Below are 23,196 nucleotides of genomic sequence, written 5' to 3' on the forward strand. Positions count from 1 at the left end.
GCCCTCCATCTTTCCCAACATCAGGGTCCTTTCCAGGGAGTCTTCTCTTCTCATGAGGTGGCCACAGTATTGGAGCCTCAGCTTCACGATCTGTCCTTCCAGTGAGCACTCAGGGCTGATTTCCTTACGAATGGATAGGTTAGATCTTCTTGCAGTCCATGGGACTCTCAAGAGTCTCCTCCAGCACCATATTTCAAAAGCATCAATTCTTCGGCGATCAGCCTTCTTTACGGTCCAGCTCTCACCTGGAGCAGGAACCAGCAAGCCACTCCAGTCTCCCTGCCAAGAAAACCCCATGAATTACATAGATTTGCATTAAAATGTGAACAAATTTCTCCCCCATTCCTAGGGGAGAATGAGTCTTGCCCAGATCACTATGATGATGATGGTGATGATTGCCTACCCTTCATCTGCAAGTTCCAGGGCTCCTGTTGTTGGCATTGTTGAGAGACAATGGAGTGTGCCTCCAGGGGTGAAGTCAAGCCATTACATTAGCAGCACCAAAGTGACTTCCTTGGGGCGCAAGCCTGGGCATTGTGTATTGTGTCCTGGGCTGCCCAGACAGCAGGATTCCCATCTTGACCTCGCTGATGTGATCCACAGGAAAGCAGAACAATATATTTGGCACCAGCTTTGCTGCAGGAGTTGCTGGAAGGAGACATACAAGATATCATCCAACTGTCTTTGTGTAGGGTTTAATCCTGAGACTTTTCTTCTGAAGATATCCCACAATTCAGCAGACGTTTACAACTGGAGCTTTCCTTCTCCTAGATGCACTGCCTTCCCAGGTTGATGAGTCCCATCTGCACCTCACTTCTCTCTCCACACGTGCTGAAGCCATCTTCCTGTAGGCTGTTGAACCTACGTATTGGTCTCACCCACTCAATTCTCCAGAGCCTGTCTTCACATACAGGGGCAAATGCCTAACTCACCAAGGGTTTGAGGCCCATAAGCTATCCTCACCTGGTTTAGCCAGCCAGTTGAAGCTGTTTCCTGGGGTGTGGGTGCTGTTTAGCAGGTCTGTGTGGGTGAAGTTGTGCTGACCCTGAAAGTAGGAAGGTGTACAGTGTGCATCCAAACACACCAATGCCAGCATGTCCTGCCATATCCAGGGCTAAGGGCAATGTTCACCCATCCCACCCATCCTTCATATCAGGGAGAAGGAGCAATATGCTTTCAAGCATGGCAGAACTAGGCAGCTCTGTCTCATTGCCTGGAACAGGAATGCATTTCTGCTTCAACACCAGAAATAGCTGTAACACTTTTAAGTAGGAGTTGATATATAGGATCAAGCTCATCAAAGATAACATTAGTGTTGCCTGTTAAATTAATCTTAGTTTTTCATAAAGAACCAAAGACAGATGTATATATGTAACTGTTTTGCAAAGCTGGTAATAAGGTAATATTTTTCATGAAAGTGTTCATAATTCTTTGACAGGTTTGCGAATCTTTTATGTGTAGAGGCCAGTGTATGTACAAATTTGAGGCAGCTGGTAAAAATGTGTAAAATGAAAGTAGGATGAAGATTAGTGAATTTGTCCCAAACATTTTGACAGGTTTGTGAATCGTCAGTGTGTAGAGGCAAATAGATAGATAGATGATAGATATGAAAGGTGTGTGTGTGTGTGTGTGTGTGTGTGTGAGAGAGAGAGAGAGAGAGAGAGAGAGAATGGGTAGCACAATCTACCAGTTATATCATACGTATGTGAAATCTAGTGCTAGAATGAAAAATTCTCTTCTAACCTTCATGTATAGTACAGTGGTACCTCAGTTTAAGAACAGCCGTTTACGAACTATTTGGTTTATGAACTCCACAAAACCAGAAGTAGTATCTCAGTTTGCGAACTTTGCCTCAGTCTAAGAACGGAAGCCGAACAGTGGAAGGGCACTGGCGGCAGGAAGCCTCATTAGGGAAAGAGTGCCTCGGTTTAAGAATGGTTTTAGTTTAAGAACGGACTTCCGGAATGGATTAAGTTCATAAACTGAGGTACCACTGTAGTTATAATAGCAATATGAACATGAAATAATGGACAGACATGAGAAAACGCTTTGAACAATCACTCTTGGAAGGGGCTTGCATTACATATTGGTGAAATTAGGACTTAGAGTTTTGGTGATGGAGTATACTTTTAGTTTTTGAACAGAAATTATCTGTTGCTTCCCTTCAGATGGACAGGACAACCATATCAGTTTCTAAAGTAGCATCATCGTATAATAATTTTCCTTCTTATTTCAACAATTTGCAGAAACAAAGTGAGGGTGGCCTTTACTAAATCCTGGTTGAATTTGTTATCATCAACTGTTTTAGAATGAAGTCTCAGAAAAATTCTGAATGTACCAGTTCTTGTGGTTTTAACTGAGTTGATTTACATTGTACATATTATTTTATACAGTATTGCCTACTTATAACACTTCAAAAAAACAGATGTAACATATTGAGAAGAACACATTGGGACAATACATAGCTTCATTTGGGTCTGAGTTAAATGCTATCGATGTTGCCCTATGTTGCTTTCATAGTTAAACTTTTGTTATGGAATGGTGTTATGACTAGATAAAAAAATAACAAATTGGATCAGACTGGTTTGACGCTAATAAGTGAGGGATGCTAATTTGTAATATTAACCACTCTGGTTCTGCAGCTTCAGTAACAGTGTGGCTGTGGCAGAAATCTGGCTATTCACATTGGGATATGACTTCAACTGTGTGATATTTATGAGCTGCTTCTTTAGAAATGGTGTATGTATGTTTCAGAGTGTGCCTTTTCAAGAGGAGAATGGAGGACATTCCTGGTAGGGATGACTCCTACTGGACATGAAAGGTAGAGTTTGTGGAGCCTTTTTGCTCCTCTCCAGGTTGAGTTGTCCTGCCTACCACATTGCCCTCCTTACCTGTGGTCAACATCAGGTGGATCCTCTTGTATTACAGTGGTACCTCTGGTTACGAACTGAATTCGTTCCGGAGGTCCGTCATGCAGCTGTAGCTGTTCTCACACTGCTTTCTCACACCGTCCTTCTCAGCAAGTCCCACAGCCTACCAGTACCAAGTGTGTTTGCTTGAGTTGCTTCCCCCTGCCTTTCATTTATTCAAGTTGGTTGCTCAAAGAGTGTAGCCAGTTTTAATCTTGGGGCAATTGTGTTTGTCCCTAATGAGTTGCAGTTGTGCCTCCTCTCATCCCCCAATGAAGAGTGCTTGGACTGTTTCCTCCACCATCTTTATTTCTGCCAATGCAGTGCCCAGTGCTTCAAATATGGCTGCTTCATCTAGTTCCTCACGGTCTAGGTGGAGTTTAGACCAGAAGTTTAGATGATTTCATCTGCTGCTTTTCCTATTTCTAAAATGCAGCACAAACGATTAGCTGTCAAAGAACATGGTATAGAACTAATTTTACAGTGGGTTCCTTTGTTGTGAACAAAATCAGCTCCTGCATATATTGTCCTTTAATATTTTACATGCCAGAATTTTTCTTTTTTCAGTCCTTCTCAAAATTACCCATATCAAATGTCTTTGAATTTCTACTACCTGTGTCAAGAAAAACCCACATCAGTAGCAACAGGATATCAATTAAAATCACCTTCTGTGAACATTTCCCTTCTAGAAATTATTTTGCCACCTCAACATTCAAGTAGATGCAATAGCTGTACTGAGACTGAGCCATTTACAGCTAATCTTGTTGGTGAGGGGGAGAAAGAAAAATGTAACCGTAATCACAGCTGCTTTGTGTGTGGGTTGGTGCATTAATGCATTAATCAAAACTCCCCATCTAGCCTAGAATACACATACACACACACACACACACACACACACACACACACTCCCAACTACAAAGATTATCGTAGGATAATGCCACTTTCCAAGAGTCTTCTGTACCAGTTTTCTAAATATATCTGCCCAGTACCTAATTGCAACTTCCTACCCAGATTTCTAGTTGACAGGCACTGAATATGACCTCATACTAGCAATTCAGGTCTCCCCCACATAATCTGATATAGCCAATTTGACCAGGCTTCCGCCATCAAACTGAACTCACCAATTTCTTCCTTCTACCATTCCACTTCACAGATTATGAATATGTTTGAGATAATCCCATCTTTTCCTGGATTCATTTGCTTATGTTGCTAGCTTTCTTCTCTGTCGTGGACAGCAGTTTTAGAAGCATGTTAGATAACAAGAAAACCTTTACATAATATAGGCAGTTTGGGGCTGGCATGGAGCCCCAAGAGGTAACCAATTGTTTAAGTTGGGCATTACCTGCAGAAGAGGTCACACTTCATTATTTGCTACCGCTGTGCTGAAATTTTCTTTTGTATATTTCCACCATTATCAATTTGTTGGAAAAGGGGAAGGATCTGAAAATTATCAAAGGGAAGAGAAAATTTCAGTGGAATTTTCATGGCTGTGGCACAGGATTTTGTTGCCTTTACCTAACTTTCAGGGTAGCTTAGGGTTTTAGCAAGAGTCTATAAATAAGATGACTGGTGGGTCTGTATTGTATAGTCTTCCCTGGTACCTATGCTTCTTTAAAAGCACCCATCATGACATCTTTGGCTGAGAAGACCTCTCCTCCTCCCGGGGAGGAGGAGTTGTGAGCGGAAGCAGCTTCCCATAGCAGCAGGGAGGCGTATTCGGCTCCCTGCCTCTGATTGCCTTTGCTGCCATGGCCAAGCCTTTCAGCTGGCCAATAGGGCCGGCTGGTGGGCAGGGTTTAGCTCCCCAATCAGTTCCTGCTTGCATCGGCTCTCCCGCCCTCCCTCCCTTTTAGGTCAGCTTCCTCTGCCTATTGACCTTGCTATGGACTTTGGTTGGTTACCTTGGTTGCCCAAGGGGCCTGGTAGAACTTTTTTATCAATTTGGCAAATTGGCACCAGCCTCTTGGTTTTTTTGCCTCATCACAACTTTTTTAGTATTGGTGGTTAGGCATTAGAATATGTGTACTGTGTTGGAGGTTTGGGTATGGCCATCATCTACCCCTCCTCTTTTGGGTATTCCATTAAAGGAATCCGATGGTTGTGGATCCTGTCCGATGCCCTGCTGGTGGCTAGGGCCATGGCACAACCCCCAGTGACATCATGGGAAAGCTTCCAGTTGCCTAACAAGCTCCTCCCACTGGTTCTTAACCCCCGAAACAACTCCTCGCAGAGCGGGATGGAGTCATGTATTGCTGTTTTGTCCAATGCCTAAGCCAATACCACTCACATGCTGTAACCAATAAAGTTGTGGCCTAATTTTGCCCATTAACCTAAAATAATGTGTCTTTGTGTTTTATTATAATCCTATGTGGGTGGCGGGTCTTCAACTCACAAAAAACAGCGGCTGCGTACCATGCACCTAACGGGTTTTTTATTTTTTAAAGTTCTGGTATTTTTTGTTATAAAGAAATTGGTGCAGAAATATATTTTTTTTTCTTTAATAGGACTTCCCTTAAAAACCAAATCAGAGTGCACCAATCTCAGGTGCTTGTTAGCCAACGCCCCCTGCTTCCTGAGCTTCCACTAAAGCCATGGAATGGACTTGTCAAGTAACTGCTTCCATGGGGCTTTGTCAGATAAGGAACAAAGGAGCAGCAGAGAACTATAACCTCAACCCTACACCCACCAAAATTGTAAAGAAATTCTAGAGTGATAGCAAATGGGAAGGAAAAATAGTAGCCTCTTTCACAATGGAAGAAACTTTTGAGAAATTGAAAGACAAGTTTCAGCATAGTACAACCCTATTGTATGCTGCTGCTGCTATCTTTTTCTTTGACAGTTATAATGTTTGTCTTTGGGCTTATAGTCTTTATGTTCCTGTGCCATATTGTCACTTCCCTCTTCTCTTGAGATGCTTGTTTAGGACCAAACCATAGAAGATTGGATCTCTTTTAAAAAGCAGTCTTAGCTAGTAGTGGCCAAAGCAGGGGTGAATTGGATAAAGACTGTGGTACTGGGAGAGAAAAGATTTATCTCTTTTCCCATGTCACTTGCTTAATCTAAATCACCAAGCTGGTATTGACTTCTTAAGGAAATCAGCTATGTACCCATATGCTTTCCCTAATGTGGCACTAGCAATTGCAGAGAGGAAAAGGATATCCACATCAGGAAACTCCTTGTGATTGGAACCTATAATAAAGATGGCTATCCATAGTTTTCCTGGAGATCAGACCCCAGAGGCCTCCAATGTGGAACCTTTCCTCCTCACCACCACCACCTGCCTGACTACACTAAAAGATTTAATGATTTTTGTTTTGTCATTTTTTCTGACTTTAAGAAGTTTAAGTTATGTAAGTTGCTTAGAGATTCCTTACGTAGCAAGTAACTAATGAATTTAAATAACAATAATATTTTATGAAAATAAAGTACAGACCTTCTGAAGTGTACTTAAGTACTTGTGGGGGGGAAATCCAATGTGGTTCCTGTGCAGATTTGTGTCAAGAGCAAATTTTGATCAAAGACACTTTATATTAAATTACACTCACAGCTGTCTGGGTACACGTTAAAAGACTGTCACGATTATGGTTTGGCTTCCCAGTGTGTTTACAAATCATGCAAGCAATAGATGTTTCTGGGGGCTGGAAGTCGCCATTATGGTTTATAAGCATGACAGGGATATAAAGAAAATGAGTCAAATTAAACTAATATCAATATATTTGGTCTGTTGTACCTTATTTCCACTGCAGTGGAAAAATATTGATTCAATTCTCCATCTATAAGTGGAGTTCAATTCTCCATCTATAAGTGCTTCCAAAATGTTAATTTGTGACAAGAATAATCAGATATGTGTTTAGGGGATTTTTATTGCTGGATTGGTGCTAGCCAAATAATAATAATTCTGAAACAGGAATATCTGCAGATTAGCCAGGGAGCTGCTGATTAGGTCAAAATCAAATTCTTTGAACACTCTTCAAAACCTTATAGATATTGTTTTACTTTATCTTTTACAATCAAGTATTATTTTCCACGTGTTTTAGTATAACTCTGTCCTTTCTCTCTCTCCCCCTGCAGGTTAATAATGAAAATGTAGTTAAAGTTGGCCATAGGCAAGTGGTGAACATGATTCGGCAAGGAGGCAATCATTTAGTTCTTAAAGTTGTCACAGTAACCAGGAATCTTGATCCAGATGACACAGCCAGAAAGAAAGGTACATTCTTTTCATAGTTTGAACTGTTTATCGTATTTCATTGAGAGAACAATGTAAATGAGAAATTATTTAGAAATATGTAACCCTCCATTAATAGAAAAAATAGTGTATCACAGCAGTTTTGAAATCAAATATATCCCAAGAAAAACATTTTTAAAATAGCTGGAGGAAGGTCCCATCTAAGTGTTCTGAAAAATGTCCTTATTGAGAAGTTTTCTTTTGCAGTAAAACAAGAAAATAACTAATGAGGGACAACAAAAACCCACAACATAAAATGCATAAATCCACAAGAATGGTGTGTAGGGTCTAATTGATCCCAGAGGTTTTTTTAAAACACGAAGCAACATATAATCTATTTATTTATTTATTTATTTGATAGATTTATATTCCATCCTTCCTCCAAAATGGAGCAAAGGAATCGTGTGTTGTTAGCATACATATAACCTCATTATAAATTGTTACGTGAGTATAACAATGCAGTTTACTGTGAGTTGCAAATGACTTTTACTCGAGCAGCTTATGCACAATTGCCACATCTACAGCACCATGAATCTGGGAGGCAGAATATTTACATAAAGCACATTGTTGCTGTGATTTTCTGCCACAATGCCACATTTACAGCACCATGAATATGGGAGGCAGAATATTTACATAAAGCACCTTGTTGCTGTGATTTTCTGCCATTGTGTCAATCATAGATATCATGCCTTCACCTTTTCCTGGTGTCAGCATAGGCAGGCTCTACCAATTTTGGAGCTGCCGCTTGACATCCCAGGCAGGTTGGCTATGTGTCTATGCTCAGCTCAGAGTTTGATCAACTCCAGATACAGGTATACCAGGAAAATAAGATTTTGGGATGTTCACTCCATTGTGGTTTGCTTACCTTCCCAGCAAATATAGGCATTTAAACAGACACCATCAGGTCACAGTTGTGCATACCAGCTTTAGTTTTATTATAAGAAAGAATGATCTCAGACTTGTATTTGTGGACTAAGATTGCTACATTCTCATGCACTGAAGAAAGGAAAATCACTGTCCTTCCATTCCTTAGCACATAATATATAAGTGTAAAAACAAAAAAATGCTGCTGTTGACACTTCTGAATTTGTGCGAAAGGAACTCTGGGGGGATTTCTGGTTGCTTGTTTTTTCAATGTTGTTGCCATAGTCAGGTTTTTTTATTGCTTATTGGTGAAAAAGTTGTTATATTCTGTCCAGAAGACTGTAAATGGGTTGCTCATTTGTCAACCACTGTCCGACCTGGAATTTGAGCTGCTGATCGCAGAGATGCCCAAGGCAGCTCTCAACAACACATTTTGCAAATATCTTCATGTAAACAGATAAAATCTAAAGTTTCTCTATGGAGAGTTGCCATTAAGTCTGCCCACCTGCAGAGGGGGAGGTGCAAGTTGTTTGCAATTTTAAAGATGCAAATGAGGTGAAAATGACCCCTAAAGCAGAATAAATAAGTATTGTTCAAATGAAGTCTACAAGTAGCTATGAGGAAAACAATAGTTTGGCTGGGTAAACAAGGACCTTCTCACTGATAAAAATGTTTAATATACAGTATTAAGGTTTGAAAATGAATTTTATTAGCCTTTTGGGTATTATTGACCTCTAATATAATTTGTAGTGATACTGAGGAAAGTAAGTAATTTGATATGAAAATAGACTTTTTTCATCTTCTATTTTCCTTTTCACAAGAAATTGAAATAAAAGGTTCTAGGCTAAGTATATGTAGACATGACAAGTAGCTAATAAATTAAGCAGCATTTTGTGAGGTCATTTTGACCCCTAGCACCTAATGTGCATGGTTTTTCAATTTTTTAGTCATTCCAGTGAGGTGGAGTGACTTGGAACACCACATACCAGTTCAAACCTCATAATAGTTGAAGAATACATAGAACCTGGAATTGTGGAAGTCTTGCACAGAAGTTTTATTTTTATTTTCAGCACAGTTGGAGTACATATGACCTCAATTATTGATGGAAGATTAAGTTCAATTTGCACAATTTGAGCTTCCTCCCACAATTTAATATGTGTTGTATTATTTTACGGAAGAGTTAATTTCCAAAGTAGAAAAAATGCTCTTTTTTAATAGAGATTAATTGACACGAGAACTAGTTTTTCCTGGTGCAGTTCTGCACTTTTGGAAAATGTGCAAGAATATCCCAACCATGTGGGCTTGTTTAATGGGTCTTTCATGATTGATTTGAATCCTATATACATGATCATTTCCTGCATATTCATTTGCCATGGACCTATGAAAAAGGGGTCAACAGCATAGTGCATTTACGTATGAAGCTCATTTCCTTTTGAAACTTGACCAAAAATATGTCTGCTTGGAGTTGCTCTCCATTATCTACTTCTGAAGCAGGGCATAAGTCAGTTGTACAGTTTGAATGCATGGCCCATTAAGCTCAAACGGCTGCCAGTTTTATATATGTGACTTTCAGTAACAAACGTAGTAAGGGCTACTTGAGATAAGCTGATTTGGGCAGGGTAGCAAAATTTGATCTAATACACCTTGGATGTAACAACTTAAATATTAATCTCTTGTTGTAAGTTCTGGAGCATTTGACTGCTTTGAGCTCCTCACAGCTAATGTATCATTGTTTTGTAGGCTACAATGACTTACGTGTCTAACTCAAACTATCAATGAACACAGCTTCAATCATTTTCTTTTTAGTTCAGTTTACAATACAAAAGTTGCGTATAGCCTACTGCTTTTCAAAGATTTAGAAGCATTATTGTAAACTGTCACTTTCTATGGTTCTCCTTTTCACTGCTTGTGTCCAGTCATGATTTCTGGTCAAACCCACTTGTCAATCAGATAACTTTCAGGTCATTTGCTGCTGTTGACATGAGCTGTTCATGTGAGGCTCTTTGAGTAACGTAGAAATGCAGAGCTTACAGACTTCTACAGTACCATGTCTCATTTGATAAACCTTTAAGCATATAAGATTAAATAGCATAAGCTTAGTTGTGAACGCGGCATGAATATCTCCTAAAATAAAATATATGTCAAAGAAATACTGTGGCGTCTTCCTTTCCTATGTGTGGAAACTGCTGTATGTAAACTGCTGTAAACGTTGTTTCCAGAGATCAGTTAACTGATTAGCTACATAGAGAAAAACATATTTTCATTTAATTAGTAATGCATTTTTGTGTTGAATATGAATAATGCATATATGAGCATGCAGTGAGTGCTGTTTCTTATCATGTATGTCCTTCTGTTTAATGCAAAGCCCCACCACCTCCAAAACGGGCTCCAACCACTGCACTGACCTTGCGGTCTAAGTCAATGACCTCAGAACTTGAAGAGCTTGGTAAGAAAGTGTTTCTTAATGAGCATGCTGCAATAGCAGAGATGAAAAGGCAATGTTAAGACTGTTTGAAAGTGAACTGCACCCTGTACAGAACGTGGTATTGGAAAAATAAATTACATGGGAATGTTGCTTTTCTGGAGATTCCCACGTGTGCATGATGAGCATGAGTGATTTTGTTGTGTTTAATTTTGTTTCAAGCTCTGCGACAGAATGTGTTTTATCATTTATGTGCATTGTTATTTTACACATTAATTTAAAGCTATAAGCATATTTTATTAGCTTGTTTCCCCCCCCTAAGAAATCAGTTTATCTAATATTGTTTTATTTTAAATTTCTGTGGCCTCTCATTAGTGGACAAAGGTAAGCTGCTAGCTGTCGTTGTATAAAAGCTGACCCAGAACCAAAGTGTTGTACCTGAAAGGAAACTATCTCTTATTGGTGTTCATTGCCCCCAATCCAGCAAAAGCAATTTGTTAGCTTAAAGCAGGTTTTGGCTCTCAGATGTTCCCTACCATAATTTCAATCTCTCCTCCTGGATTAGGGCCTACCATTATCTATTTATCTATTTGATCCAGTGCAATCCTATGGATGTGTACTTAGAGGTAAATCCCATTGAGTTCAATGGGACTTACTTGCAGGTGTGTGTCTGTAGGATTGCAGCCTGAATTTGCATGGACAAGAACATTTCTTAATCTTTACTTCACCTATTTTTGTGCAGAAAAAAATAGTGCTGTAGTAGTAGTATCCATTTTTGCAATATTCTAGTTAAAATATTTCTGATATAAGGTCTTTTTTATTTAAAGAAAACAGTTCAGCATTTTCCTACCTTTTAGCAATCAAATATTTGTTACATAGAAAACACTTTAGATATCCTGATGTCTAGTGCTGGATCTAGACACATCAAAGAAGTGTTTCAGTTTAAAGCGTGAATTTAAACAGGGAAAACAGGTAGAGAAAAAAGGGACTCCACATCGACATCTGGTGGCACATTATTGCACATACAACGCATATCAATCACTGTTTCTTTACCAGTCTCACTGAGTTCTAGGTAACATCGAGTTTGTTTATTTAACACCTTTAGGGGTATTAAGCTGAAACATTTTAAAATAGAAATTACAGATGTTTCTCAAATGAAGAGTTTACTTTTTATATAATCTTCGTTTAAATTTATTGCTTGATTGTGAATTACCAGCAAGCAATTTGCTGATAATATGCCTTCCTTTGTGCTATTTCTTGCTTTAAATAACACAACAGACCAGTTGCAATTAATACTGTTTAGGTTTGGGGGGGATTAGGTGGGAAATAGGGGGCTATTTTATATGAGAGTTATTGGGTTTTAAAAAATTTTTGCCAACCATAAAATTCCTGTTTCACTTGTTTTGAATATCATGAAGTTATCCTTTTAAACAAATTTTTGTATCATAGCACAGTCCTTGCTCATTCGCCATGGAAAAATGGGAAAGGCTCCCTTATGAACCATAAAAATAATGATCTTGTTGGCTAACTAGGACATTTTTCTTCAATCTGGACATTGTAAGCTAACAAGAAGTTACACCTGAGCAGAGAGAGTAATCACCAGGGTGACCTATTAAAACTCAGTGTAATTGACTTCCTCACCATGCTGCCTTTATAGGTCTTAGCATCCGACTCATGAACCATTTTGAGATTCAGGAAAAAGCTTTCTTTGGGCCACAACTGCACCTTCCTTCTGAGCTCCTTTCTTTTCCCCAAGAAAATCACACAACTTCAAAGGAATGGCAGTTCTTCGGCTGTAATTTGAAATCAACTGCCGTCAAGGGAAGACTTGGCCTCCACCATGGGCTTGAGTGAATCACAGCAGCTCAGTCTCACTCGCTTGCATCAGAGGTCATCCTTGGGAACCTGACAGCTACCTGCAAGAGAAAAGTTGCTTCTGTCAGGGGCTGAGCAATTTCCACTCCCTTCCCTCAGAGGAGATGTTGCCTACTAGGCAGTGGTGAAAAGACGATGTCAGCAAAGATGAGATCAGGAAATGCCTGAATGATTAATCCTGGAACCATGTGGATATCATGGTTGCTCACCATGTCCACAGGGGGGGATCATTATGGCCCCTTCGCGCTCTGCCTTCATCCCTGGCTACCAGGCCGCACTCGCTTGCTGGCCAGCTGCTGGGGAAATTCCCCTGGGCCAGCAGTATCAGGGGATGGTCTTCCTGCCAAGGAGGGCAAATTTGAATGGGAGCTTGAATGATATAAGCTCAGCAGGAAGGTCTAGGTGTGTCTGTAGGAAAACTTGTTCTTTCTTATAGTTCTTGGTAGAGTGCTAAGACCTATAAAAGCAACTATGGAGAGAATCAATTGCTACACGTTTTAACACTTTAAACAGGTCAGCCTGATAATTACTCTGTCCTACCTAGTGTAACTCTAGTTAGTTCACATTTTCTCTAAAGAAATACAAGAAAAGCTCGTGCCTTCTGGTTGCAAATATTGGGTGTTTTATTTTTGAGAAGGCTATCACTGAAAGGATAGGCATAAATAACCTTAAAGGAGTTGGCAATAAAGAAAATGTCTTCCTGGCCATTATAATATAGAAATTTGAGGTTTGTTCGTCCTTCATAATTTTTATATTAAATGGTTATATAATTTTATAGAAAATTAAGTACTTTGCTATGATGAAAAATTGTCTTAATAGCTAGAGATATCCACACCAAACGTGATTCAAAGTCCATGAATGCACACAGGAAACTTTGTATGAGTTGGAACTTCCTTATTTACTTCCATGACATAATTGTAAGCAAGATTTTCTGGAATTGTGTTGAAGAGAACAGGACCCCCTTGATTATACAGGGAAAGAGCACACAATACTTAAAATATTCCTACCAACGCTGCTAAATATGCAAAGGCTTTAGTCCTCTGCAAACTTAGGAGTAAATACCACTAATGTCATTTGTATGTTCCTCTGTGTAAACTTGCATAGGATAAGGCTGTAGATGTGATGGTGTCTTTTGAAAGACCACCTACCATTTATAAGAGTATGCAAACGTTCATGCTGCACAGAATATGGAGTTGAAAATTACGTTTTAGTCATGGCAAAAGTTTAAATTATTATTGTTGCTTCTGTTGTTACTGTTTTTCGACTTCCTTTCATCAGTGATGTCTAACAAAAATAGTTCAAAAACTATATCTATTGTGCATATAAATGTTTTATTAACTAGTCTAAATGGCTTTAAAATTTTTTTTTATTTGCCAGTATATAAAAAAGATAGACTTACAGGAAGCTGCCATAGGAACATAGTACAAATATTTGTCCATATATCCAAAATTGCCTACAATGACTCTCCATGGTTTCAGATGGGAATCTTGCCCAGTCCCATCTGGTGATGCCAGGGATTGAATTTGGAACCTTCTGCATGGAAAGCATGTGCTCACTATTTATCATTGATAGTGTATTTGTATTGTCCCTCTTCTTAATGGGTTCCTCTTCCTACTTTTCTCTGTACTCTCTCTTCTTAAACTGGACCAGCCTCCCCCCACTCCACTTTCACAGGGCCATTCGTTCCCCTTGAAAGCAGTGGGGGGATGTTGGTGACTTTTATAGTGCATGGGTGGGAAGCAATCAAAGAACTTTGGAGTCCATGTGGGTCTACACTTCAGTCATGAATACTTTATTTTTTTTAACAATAGAAAAGCTTTGTTGCCACAGTAAATGACAACAGCCACCATTCCCCACCACCACCACCCTCAATAATACCTCTAGGAATAATACTACATCATGACACAGCATAATTCTCAGGGGCCATTCTGTACTGAATTACAAAGGAGTGTCAATGCGCTGCTCAGGGCAGCCAAGCTGCCACTTGAAACTTTGGCAGAGTTTTTTTATGGTCCTTTGCAAATATCCTCTCCCATCCCAGCCTGAAGATAAGCTCACTCCCACCCTAAAGTTCTTTGATTCGGATCTTCAGGGGCGGGTGTTATTCTTCCCCACCTCGAAAGCAACAATAGTCTGGGCTGAATGTCCAACACTACGATTTTCTTATTTGTGACCAATAATATTTCTTACCTTGTGGTATTCCAGTGGAATTTCTTTCTTTTCTTTTCTTTTCTTTTCTTTGAATACATGACAGTGTCCCCCTTCTTGTGAATGAATTGTTTTGTTTAAGAACTCCCCCTCAGTTTTAAACCAGTTTGCTATTCTGTGTATTAAGGGGCTGCTATTTTTGAGGAAACAGCCCATTGGGTCAAGGAACTAATTTAGTGGTTCTGTGGAGCTCATGTTCAGCTTTGTGCCCCCTGTAATATTACACGGCTGCTTCCAAATTAGTGTTGCACAAGCTCTAATTCATGTCTGTCCCTCTTTAGAATCTGCACTAATATTGTCAGGAACTAATGGCCTAAGAAATTGTCACAATTCTTTCCCCTTTGAATTCAAACTCTTAAAATATTCCCCGCCACCGCCCCTCCACAATCATGCTGATATTTTTAAAAATCTAAATCATGCTGTTTAACTTTTAGGATGAGATCTTCCTTTTCGGCATAGCCATGGTATTCTGCCTTTTAGATTGTATCTTTCGGAATTAGAGTTTAAACATAGCCTGTGCTAGTTTTGCTAATGCTTATGGTGATTTGAAAAAGGGAAAGCATAGTACTGAGTATGCTCAGTGTTGGTGCTTGAGACTCAAACAGGGATTTATCATTTTAGAATGACCTTCTCTTCACATTTTATTTACCATTCATTCCCTTTCTATTTTCAAGCTTCAGTACGGAAGAAGAAGGGTAAGGGGAAGCATTTTATCTCTTTTAATTTGTTTTTTCTCCCCTACACCTTTTCATATTAAAGGAGGATACATAGTTGTAAATGGTCCAGTTTGTCAGTCATAAAAATAATTTATTAATATGTTTTAGCTATTTAGATAATGAACTGAAATCACATAAAATAACCTAATTTCCTTCACATTTGAAATAGATGATCCCATTTCTTTCTTTTGTCTTGCCTCCTTCATCCCCACTTCCTCTCCCTTTATATGTTTAAGATCCCTTCCCAGTTGTTCCCCAGTCATTATTTCAAAGTTACTGTGCTAACTGGTGATCACTTAGGGCTATTTCATGCATGGCATGTCCCCGGGTAGGAAAAAAATATGTGCACACACGTCATGTTGTATGTCTGTTCTGCTGTGGTTACCTGTATTTGGAACCACCTGCTGCAGCTTCTGAACATGTGTAACCAAGGCAGAATAAACACTTGTGCCGTTTTCATGCTCAGCAATGTATGTGGGTGTACACATATTTTTCTGCACTGAGTTTCCCTTTATGTAGGAAACTCATGAATGAAGCAGCCCTATGAAAAGCAGTGGCAAGTAACAGGAGTTTGGTGTAGTCCTGCATCACTTATTTCACTTGCCTGCTTAATAGCCAGTCGTTACTTACAAAAACCACACTGCCTCTGTCTCAAAAATAGGCACCTCACACACACCTTGAGTCTTTACCTGGAGAACTGCTGCTCTGCATAATTTCAGGTTGAACTTAGCATCTTCCACACTGTCCCGTATGCATGGAATGCCCTCCCTGAACTGATCCATAAGGTCACAACTCTCCTCTCCTTTATCTCCTTGAGACCCACCTCTGCTGCAATGCCTACTGAGCCTATTGCACAACTTGCAATGACAGATTGCTATGTGAAAGGACAGATGGGGATTGTTGACATTTTGTAGTAATACTAATTATAAATAAATATATGTATATAAAGGTTGCATATATTTAGCTGCATCCCTTTTCTTCCTTACCCTTTGTATGTCACCTGCTTTCTTCAAGGCAGGGAACTTTGTTTTTTTTTGTATATATGATTGCCTAGCACACTGCTAATCCATAGAGGTAGAAGAAATTGAGGATAAGTCATGTGTAGATTACAGAGTTGTGTGAAGCATTAACTTTGATGCTATGTTACAGTGGTGAAGCAAAGTGGCTGGAGTTAAATTTACTTAATTTTGTTTTTTGTTTTACACTTTTCCCAACTCTCTCGTTTCTCTTCCTTTTGTTGATCATATTAACAAGAGCTCCAAGTACACCTACAGCACTGCCACTCAAATCATTCTACAGAAACCCATATAGAATAAAACCTTGTAACTAGTTGTGAGCCCCAGTGACTTGGAACACTTTGTAGTGTAGATGGGTTCTCCAATAAGTATAATGTTTGTGTGTGTGTGTGTGTGTGTGTGTGTGTGTGTGTGTGTGTGTTTGCTTGCTTTTGTTTCACTTAGGGGGAGGATAAATGCCCTGGATATGGCTTTTGAAACCACGCACAGCCAGGTCCACTTCATGTGTTATAACATTTAGTGTATATATGCAGTCCATACTCTCAAACTGACATCCACTTTGAACGATGTATACGTTGACACAAAAGTCATTACTTGTGCCAGAGAGTCAAGAATTTGTCTCTGCCACATGTACACATACTTTAAAGCATATATGTTTCTTGTAAAGCAGACCTCACGTGTAGAATTTCCTTTATGCGAAGTTGCATTGTACTTTGCATGGCATTCTGCATAGGCAGGGGCTGTCCCAATAGCAGGCATAGGTTCATATGGATATATTTGGTGTTTCCCGTGAAATTGAAGACAATAAGGTAGCCCCTTATTACTCTTAATCAGAGCCCCTTATTTACAATGGAGCCACTGGATCAGGGCCGTGGTTTAGCAATACAGTTAAGAGATAAAATTCCTTGTAAGATTAAAATCAAATATTATGTTTTCTGCTACTTTTAACTTTACTTCTGAATGTTGCATAGTGTTACTAAAAAAAACCAACTTCTCAATCTGTAATACATCTTTTTAGCTTCCAGTTATAGACTCACCTGCCAGTAAGCCCCATTTAACTCAATGGAGCTTACTTCTGAGTAGACTTTTACAGGATTGCACTGTTACATTGCTATTTTCCCTTTCATCATCCTTCTCAAACTCAGAACTAAGCCATTCAACTTTAAAATACGCATTATTTCAACTTGAAAACTGGTCTTATTTCTTTTGGTTTACAATATTTTGAAAAATTAATACAAATTTGACCCAGAAAAATACTCAGTTGAATGTATTAATAAATGAATTAATCTAAATTGTAGGAATTTTTTTGGAGTATCCACTGCTTAGCAAGGTGGCTAGTCTAGACCATGAACTCAATGGGGGGGGGGAATCTTAAAATTAGCAAAACAAATAACACAGGGAGATTTTTGCATAATTCAGACCAAACTTTTGCATACCTTTTGTATCTCATAGAGTTTTAGAACAATATATTATATAGCAATATATTTCCTCTGTTTAATGTCTATGCATCCTTGCCCCGATCAAGAGATCACATATACACATGGTAGGTTATGTATATGTATGTGTATGGTGTCTCCCAATCTTTTTAAGGACTTCTTCATTTTAGCGGATAGACCCAAACTAAGTGTGCCAATGATAGGACATATGGGGATAGGGCACCTCCATTGAAATGAACAGAGAATTCCATTAACATGTCTTGGTGAAAACAAGATTTATCAGGGCATGTGATAATGCAATTCCCAACAAATCCCCACTGAATCAAACAAAAACATACCCAAACAACAAGCAATATGATTATTTCACCAGTATAAGCACAATATGACTAGAATTTTTAAATTAAATAATTCCAGCCTATTAATTCATTTTTTCAAAAATGAAGCAGCAACAAAATAAACCAGCCTATCTATAGATTATTATTTTTTAAAGAAATCATGAGGCAACGATGGCTTACATGACCAGATAGCTATGGAATTTGTAGGGGGAGCAGGTTTTGCATAGCTATTTTGGAACACTTTTCTAATTCATAAGTACCAAATTTTATCCTAGCAAATTTGGTGTATCAAGCAATGTCAGGTTTCCTTTGATCTTATTTGAGATTTTAAGCCTAGCTAGTTGGTTTTTCCCCCTGAACAGTTTCTAAACTGGATATTGTTCAATACTCCATCTATAAGTGCTTCCAAAATGTTAATTTGTGACAAGAATAATTGGATATGCGTTTAGGGGATTTTTACTGCTGAATTGGTGCTAGCCAAATAATAATAATTCTGAAACAGGAATATTTTTGCCTTCCTCTATTTTTGTTGATCTTTCTCTTGGGAGTATAAATTTTAATTCTAGAAGAATATTACAATATCACCTGCAGAAACATTAGGTTAGGTCATAGTGCAATTTAATACGAGATGCAACTCACCTAACAGAACAATGTTTAATAGTGGTATCTTCTAAAAGAAACGTATCAGTGGCATTAATAATAAAAGCAATAATATTTATAGTACATGGTATAGTATCATTTTTTCCAGAAAAAAGTGTGAAATGATGGCATTTGAAACAATTAAGACATAAATTAAATCCAATACTTGAATTCCAAATGTAATAGGGAACGAAAAGTGGCCTGATGTGAAAAGGCTACACACTGCGATTACAGGTATTTCAGCACTGTGGAATAGATCACAGGACTTTCACAACCAAGGAATAGTGAAAGCAGACATGGTACCAGCTCTAAAGTGTTCACACCTTCAAATATGATGATAATCTCGGAAAGGTGTTTTGGACAGAATTATTTAAGTCATCAGAAAGAAACCTTGCCGTCAAAGATATGGATATTCCTGATGTTACCAATCTAACATGGATCCTCTGAAGGATATTTGTGTAAGTATTAATTGCTGACACCAAATGAAAATCTGAGTTAATATTACTATTTCATGGTATGCAGTTTTAAGTTTTGATAGAGATGTGTTGAATGCACACTTAATCATTTTTAAGGGGTGATATTCCGTCTTCTCTTACCAAATTTATTAAATAACTGTTCATTTATCCCAATGAGGTAAAGCCATATTTATTAGCATAGCAAGGAATCAGACTTCACTTGTTTTCTAATACGTATCAGTAAGAATGTTATCTGTTAAAGAGGTACAAAGGAGTTAGTGATGAAAGAAATACAAGGGGTGAATTTTTGAGTTCTGTTCAGTACTTTCTGGGAGTTCTCAGAGATAATGAATCCAGGTGCTGAATATTTCTGAAACATTCAGCATGATTTCATAATCAGGTGGTGAAAATTAGTAGTGCTTCTGAAAATGTTTGCAGTCCTTAATACATGAGGGCTTTTAAAGCTTCCATGTTGCCATTGTTCTTGCTGTCTATTATGAGCAGAATACTCATACAATTATAACTAGTCATGCATCCCCACATGTAAAGCACTTCATTGTCTTTCTTCACTAGAGAAAAGTAATTGAGGGTGACTTTGCCATCCCAGTGAGGAAAACATTGCAAGAGAAAATAAAGTGATGGAATCGTAAGTATTCAAGAGAATCATATTACTACGGCCATTAGGTGTGAAATTTTTGAGCAAAACCCCTGGAAATTGTTGGCTGAAAGATGAGTAAGACTTTATTATATATTTTTAGACAGTTTGTTATTTAAGATTTTCAGAATTTAAAGGTTGCACATAGAACACATTTTCAAAGCTTTTAATCTTTTTGTCTTTCAGGTGCTGTAATGCTGCCACTGTGACTTAAACTTCAGTATGCCTTATTTAAGGTACCAGAGAGGTGGACAGCATACTCTTCCTTTCTCTCATTCTTTCTTTCCTTTCTTCCTGATTTCCTTCCTTATTTTTTCAAGGCCTTTTCTTCCCATTCCACATTGTTTGTTTTTTCAGTTGTTAACAATGTCATGTTGACTCCTAATTAAAACTGTAAAATAAATTACTCTAGGCATCTTGTAGTTTGTTTTCATTTGCCTTGCTCAGTTCTACAAGCTGGCTCATGTGTTTGCAGAATTGCACCATAACTTACTATAATGTTTGGAAGATTGATTCCCCATCTCCAAATTCCATCTCTTCGAATGCTGGCTCAAATCTAGCACATTTTGTTTCCACTTATTTTCTCAATTCTGAAAACCTTCCATGTTTTCAGAATGAAATAACTTTTTTTTTTTTTGAAAAATAAATACTGTATTTCTAAAATAACTGTTGCTTCTGCAATGTAGAATATCTCTTGTGTTGTAAGATTACAAACATATGGAGCATCTATGCATACATTCACACATAATATATTTTTTCATCTGCATCTGGGGATTTGAGTTGTCATTCCATGTGATGGAGTAAGGTATAATCTAGCATTAGATAACAATGTTATCATGAGGTTATCTTATCCCTAGCAGCTGGTTGTTTGGAATGACTAATTTAGAATGACTTTTCCTTTGGTTCTTCATTCGATAGAAACCACATTACAGAAAGGAAGGATGAGATTGGGGGTCAGTATGTTCATAAAACTTCCCAGTAGAATTAATTCAGCAGCAATATTAGTAAATATTCCCAAAAGGCAGGTAGTCTAAAATTTGGCCAGCAAAGAATTAATGGATCCCTAGCTACGATTCAAATGAATATCAAGTGATTCAACCTGTGTGGCTCTGTGTTCCCTAAGTCTTAAACGTTTTTACTAAAAACTATTCTTGAAGCACGGCATATGTATCTAATATGACCCAGTCATCTCTTATTAGTTTCTGCCCATTGATTATAGTATAATTTATTAATCTATAAATATTATCTTTCATGCATTAGAGTGAAATCTGATTACTGAAGCACACATCATATTTTCCAGATACCTTTTTAATTTGCACCTCTTCCAGATAAGAGGTATATAGGTGTTAAGATGTTAGGTGACAGGATTTGTAAATCTGTTGCTTTCGAATTAATATTTGGTATTAGTTTCATATACCATTTTCCCCACCCTGTACAATGATTCTATCCTGTTCAATGTCTGATTTGAGGTGTGCCAAGAAATGCAAGCATCTCCTCCCAGTTCTCTTAAACAGACTACCCATTTTAGAAGCCCTCTTGCATAATCTGAAATTGTCAACTTCTTATGTTGGGCTGTACGGTTGCATACTTTACAATACACTGTCTTAATTTCATTTATCTTACAGTTTGGCTTGATTCAGACCTCACACCAAAGCATGCTTTGCACTAATTGTAGCTTAGAACCCAAACCATGGTTTGAGCTTCCATATGTAAAGACAACGCATGAGTTAGAGCTGCTTGTTTGCTTTTGTTTGCTCTGCTACATCATGTCAGTTCCTTCCCATGTGGAGCAAATATAGGTAACTGCCTAGGTCCAGTGCTCTCAGGGGCCCACACCGTAACACAGCACACATGACTACAGGTCCTGTACACGGACAAAGAGCTGGCCAGTGGCTAGGCAGAAACCATGCACTCAGTCACTCTTTTGTGGCTCCAGGAAATGCAGGCATGGGGTAGGGGCATGCCTGCATTAAGAGAAAACTATTTCAAATAAACAATGACAGAAAAGTTATTATTTTCCCTCTCCCATGTGGGGTAGGGGGGGTATTGTTATTTTTTACCCTACTTACTTTGCGTCTCATCCCATGTTGAACTCCAAGAATGTGAGGCAACCACATTCACCTATTTAAACTGCATTTGAGGCTCGCAAATCCTGAATTCAACTAATTCAATAATATTTACTTGCGTAAAACCAAATATTGTTGTGAGTAATCCTACATAAATGGCATTATACTAAAGACCTTTACTCTTAATAGTGAAAGTTATTACTAGTGCACTCTCTGCTCTTTTCTGTTTCTTGGAGTGGGGGTGGAATTGGACAGAATTTCTTACTAAAATCTCGTATGTTGAAACTGTTTTATAAGGCCACATGCTATATTTATAATGTATGAATAATGAAGGTGTAAAAAGAGAATATCAATTCTACATTTTGCTGTTACTAAAGCTATCTTATAGAGTAAGTGGTTAAGGTGTATGTCCTAGAAATGCTTTGTACAGAGTTCTAGATTCAAACTCAGGCACCTGTCTAAAAGCTTTATTTGATTTATTTTTTACATTTGTATCCCACCTTTCCTCCAAGGTAGAGTACATGATTCCTGCCCTTCCCTTCACAGCAACCCTGTGACATAGGTTAGGTTGAGAAGCACTAACTGGCCCAAATATCGCCCAGTGAGCTTCTTTCCTCTGTGGATATTTGAACCTGAATCTTCCAGATTCTGCTCTGGTACTAACCACTACACCACACTAGCTTTTAGGTGTCTTCCAGATGTTTTCTCAAGACATCCAATTGTGGTTTCTCTACCTCCTGGTTTGGTTGAATTTCACCTGTATAAAAATGTCATGGAGGTTAAACAACGTACTTTGTCCTGCATTGTGCACACCCTAGGAAAGACCTCCTATCATGCTAAACCATAATAGCAGAAACCATGGCTTGCAAGACCAATTCATACCATGGTTTCTTATATGATTTGCTGGATAATCACAGGCTGTGTGTTGTCAATTCAGGCATCACATCATGGTTTGATTTGTGTCTGAATTTGAGTCATTATGTCTGATTCCAGATTTAGATTATTTTATCTTGATACCATCCGTTCATCTTTAGTAGCATTCTTTTCGTAAATTACAGAACTTCTATGTACAAAATATCAGACTCCCCTGAGATAACATTTTTATGTTATACATTTCACATATGGAGAGAATCTGTGTTTTGTGTCTTAAAATGTCATATAAAATAAGAATAATTTGATTGCATTCATTTTTAGCATCTGTAAAAAGCTTGCAAATGTTAAATAAATTAGCCACAAACTGAATATGGTATCAGTGGTTATTTCTTGTGAGCAAATGTAATTAACAGTCTGACCCGTAACTATTTTAAGTTTGCTTTATTAAACTTTGTTAACAAATAAAATTTATGTAATAATAAAAGAGGGAAATTGTTCTTTT

The 23,196-nt window shown here is 38.2% G+C and overlaps 1 protein-coding gene across 8 annotated transcripts in view; it reads left to right on the forward strand.

The window, feature by feature from the left end:
- SHANK2 (SH3 and multiple ankyrin repeat domains 2) overlaps positions 1-23,196 on the forward strand; it is a 330,576-nt gene that overhangs the window by 265,175 nt on the left and 42,205 nt on the right. For 5 of the 8 annotated variants that reach the window (XM_083462298.1, XM_083462291.1, XM_083462296.1 and 2 more), the window contains 3 exons: positions 6,981-7,116; positions 10,364-10,444; positions 15,178-15,198. In XM_083462298.1, coding sequence (XP_083318424.1) covers positions 6,981-7,116; positions 10,364-10,444; positions 15,178-15,198 — 238 coding nt within the window. The remainder of the gene's footprint in view (positions 1-6,980; positions 7,117-10,363; positions 10,445-15,177; positions 15,199-23,196) is intronic. The other 3 variants (XM_083462294.1, XM_083462295.1, XM_083462293.1) reach the window with 2 other exon arrangements.

Source organism: Podarcis liolepis (assembly GCF_965112155.1).
Source record: "Podarcis liolepis genome assembly, chromosome: 1".
Classification (NCBI taxonomy): domain Eukaryota; kingdom Metazoa; phylum Chordata; class Lepidosauria; order Squamata; family Lacertidae; genus Podarcis; species Podarcis liolepis.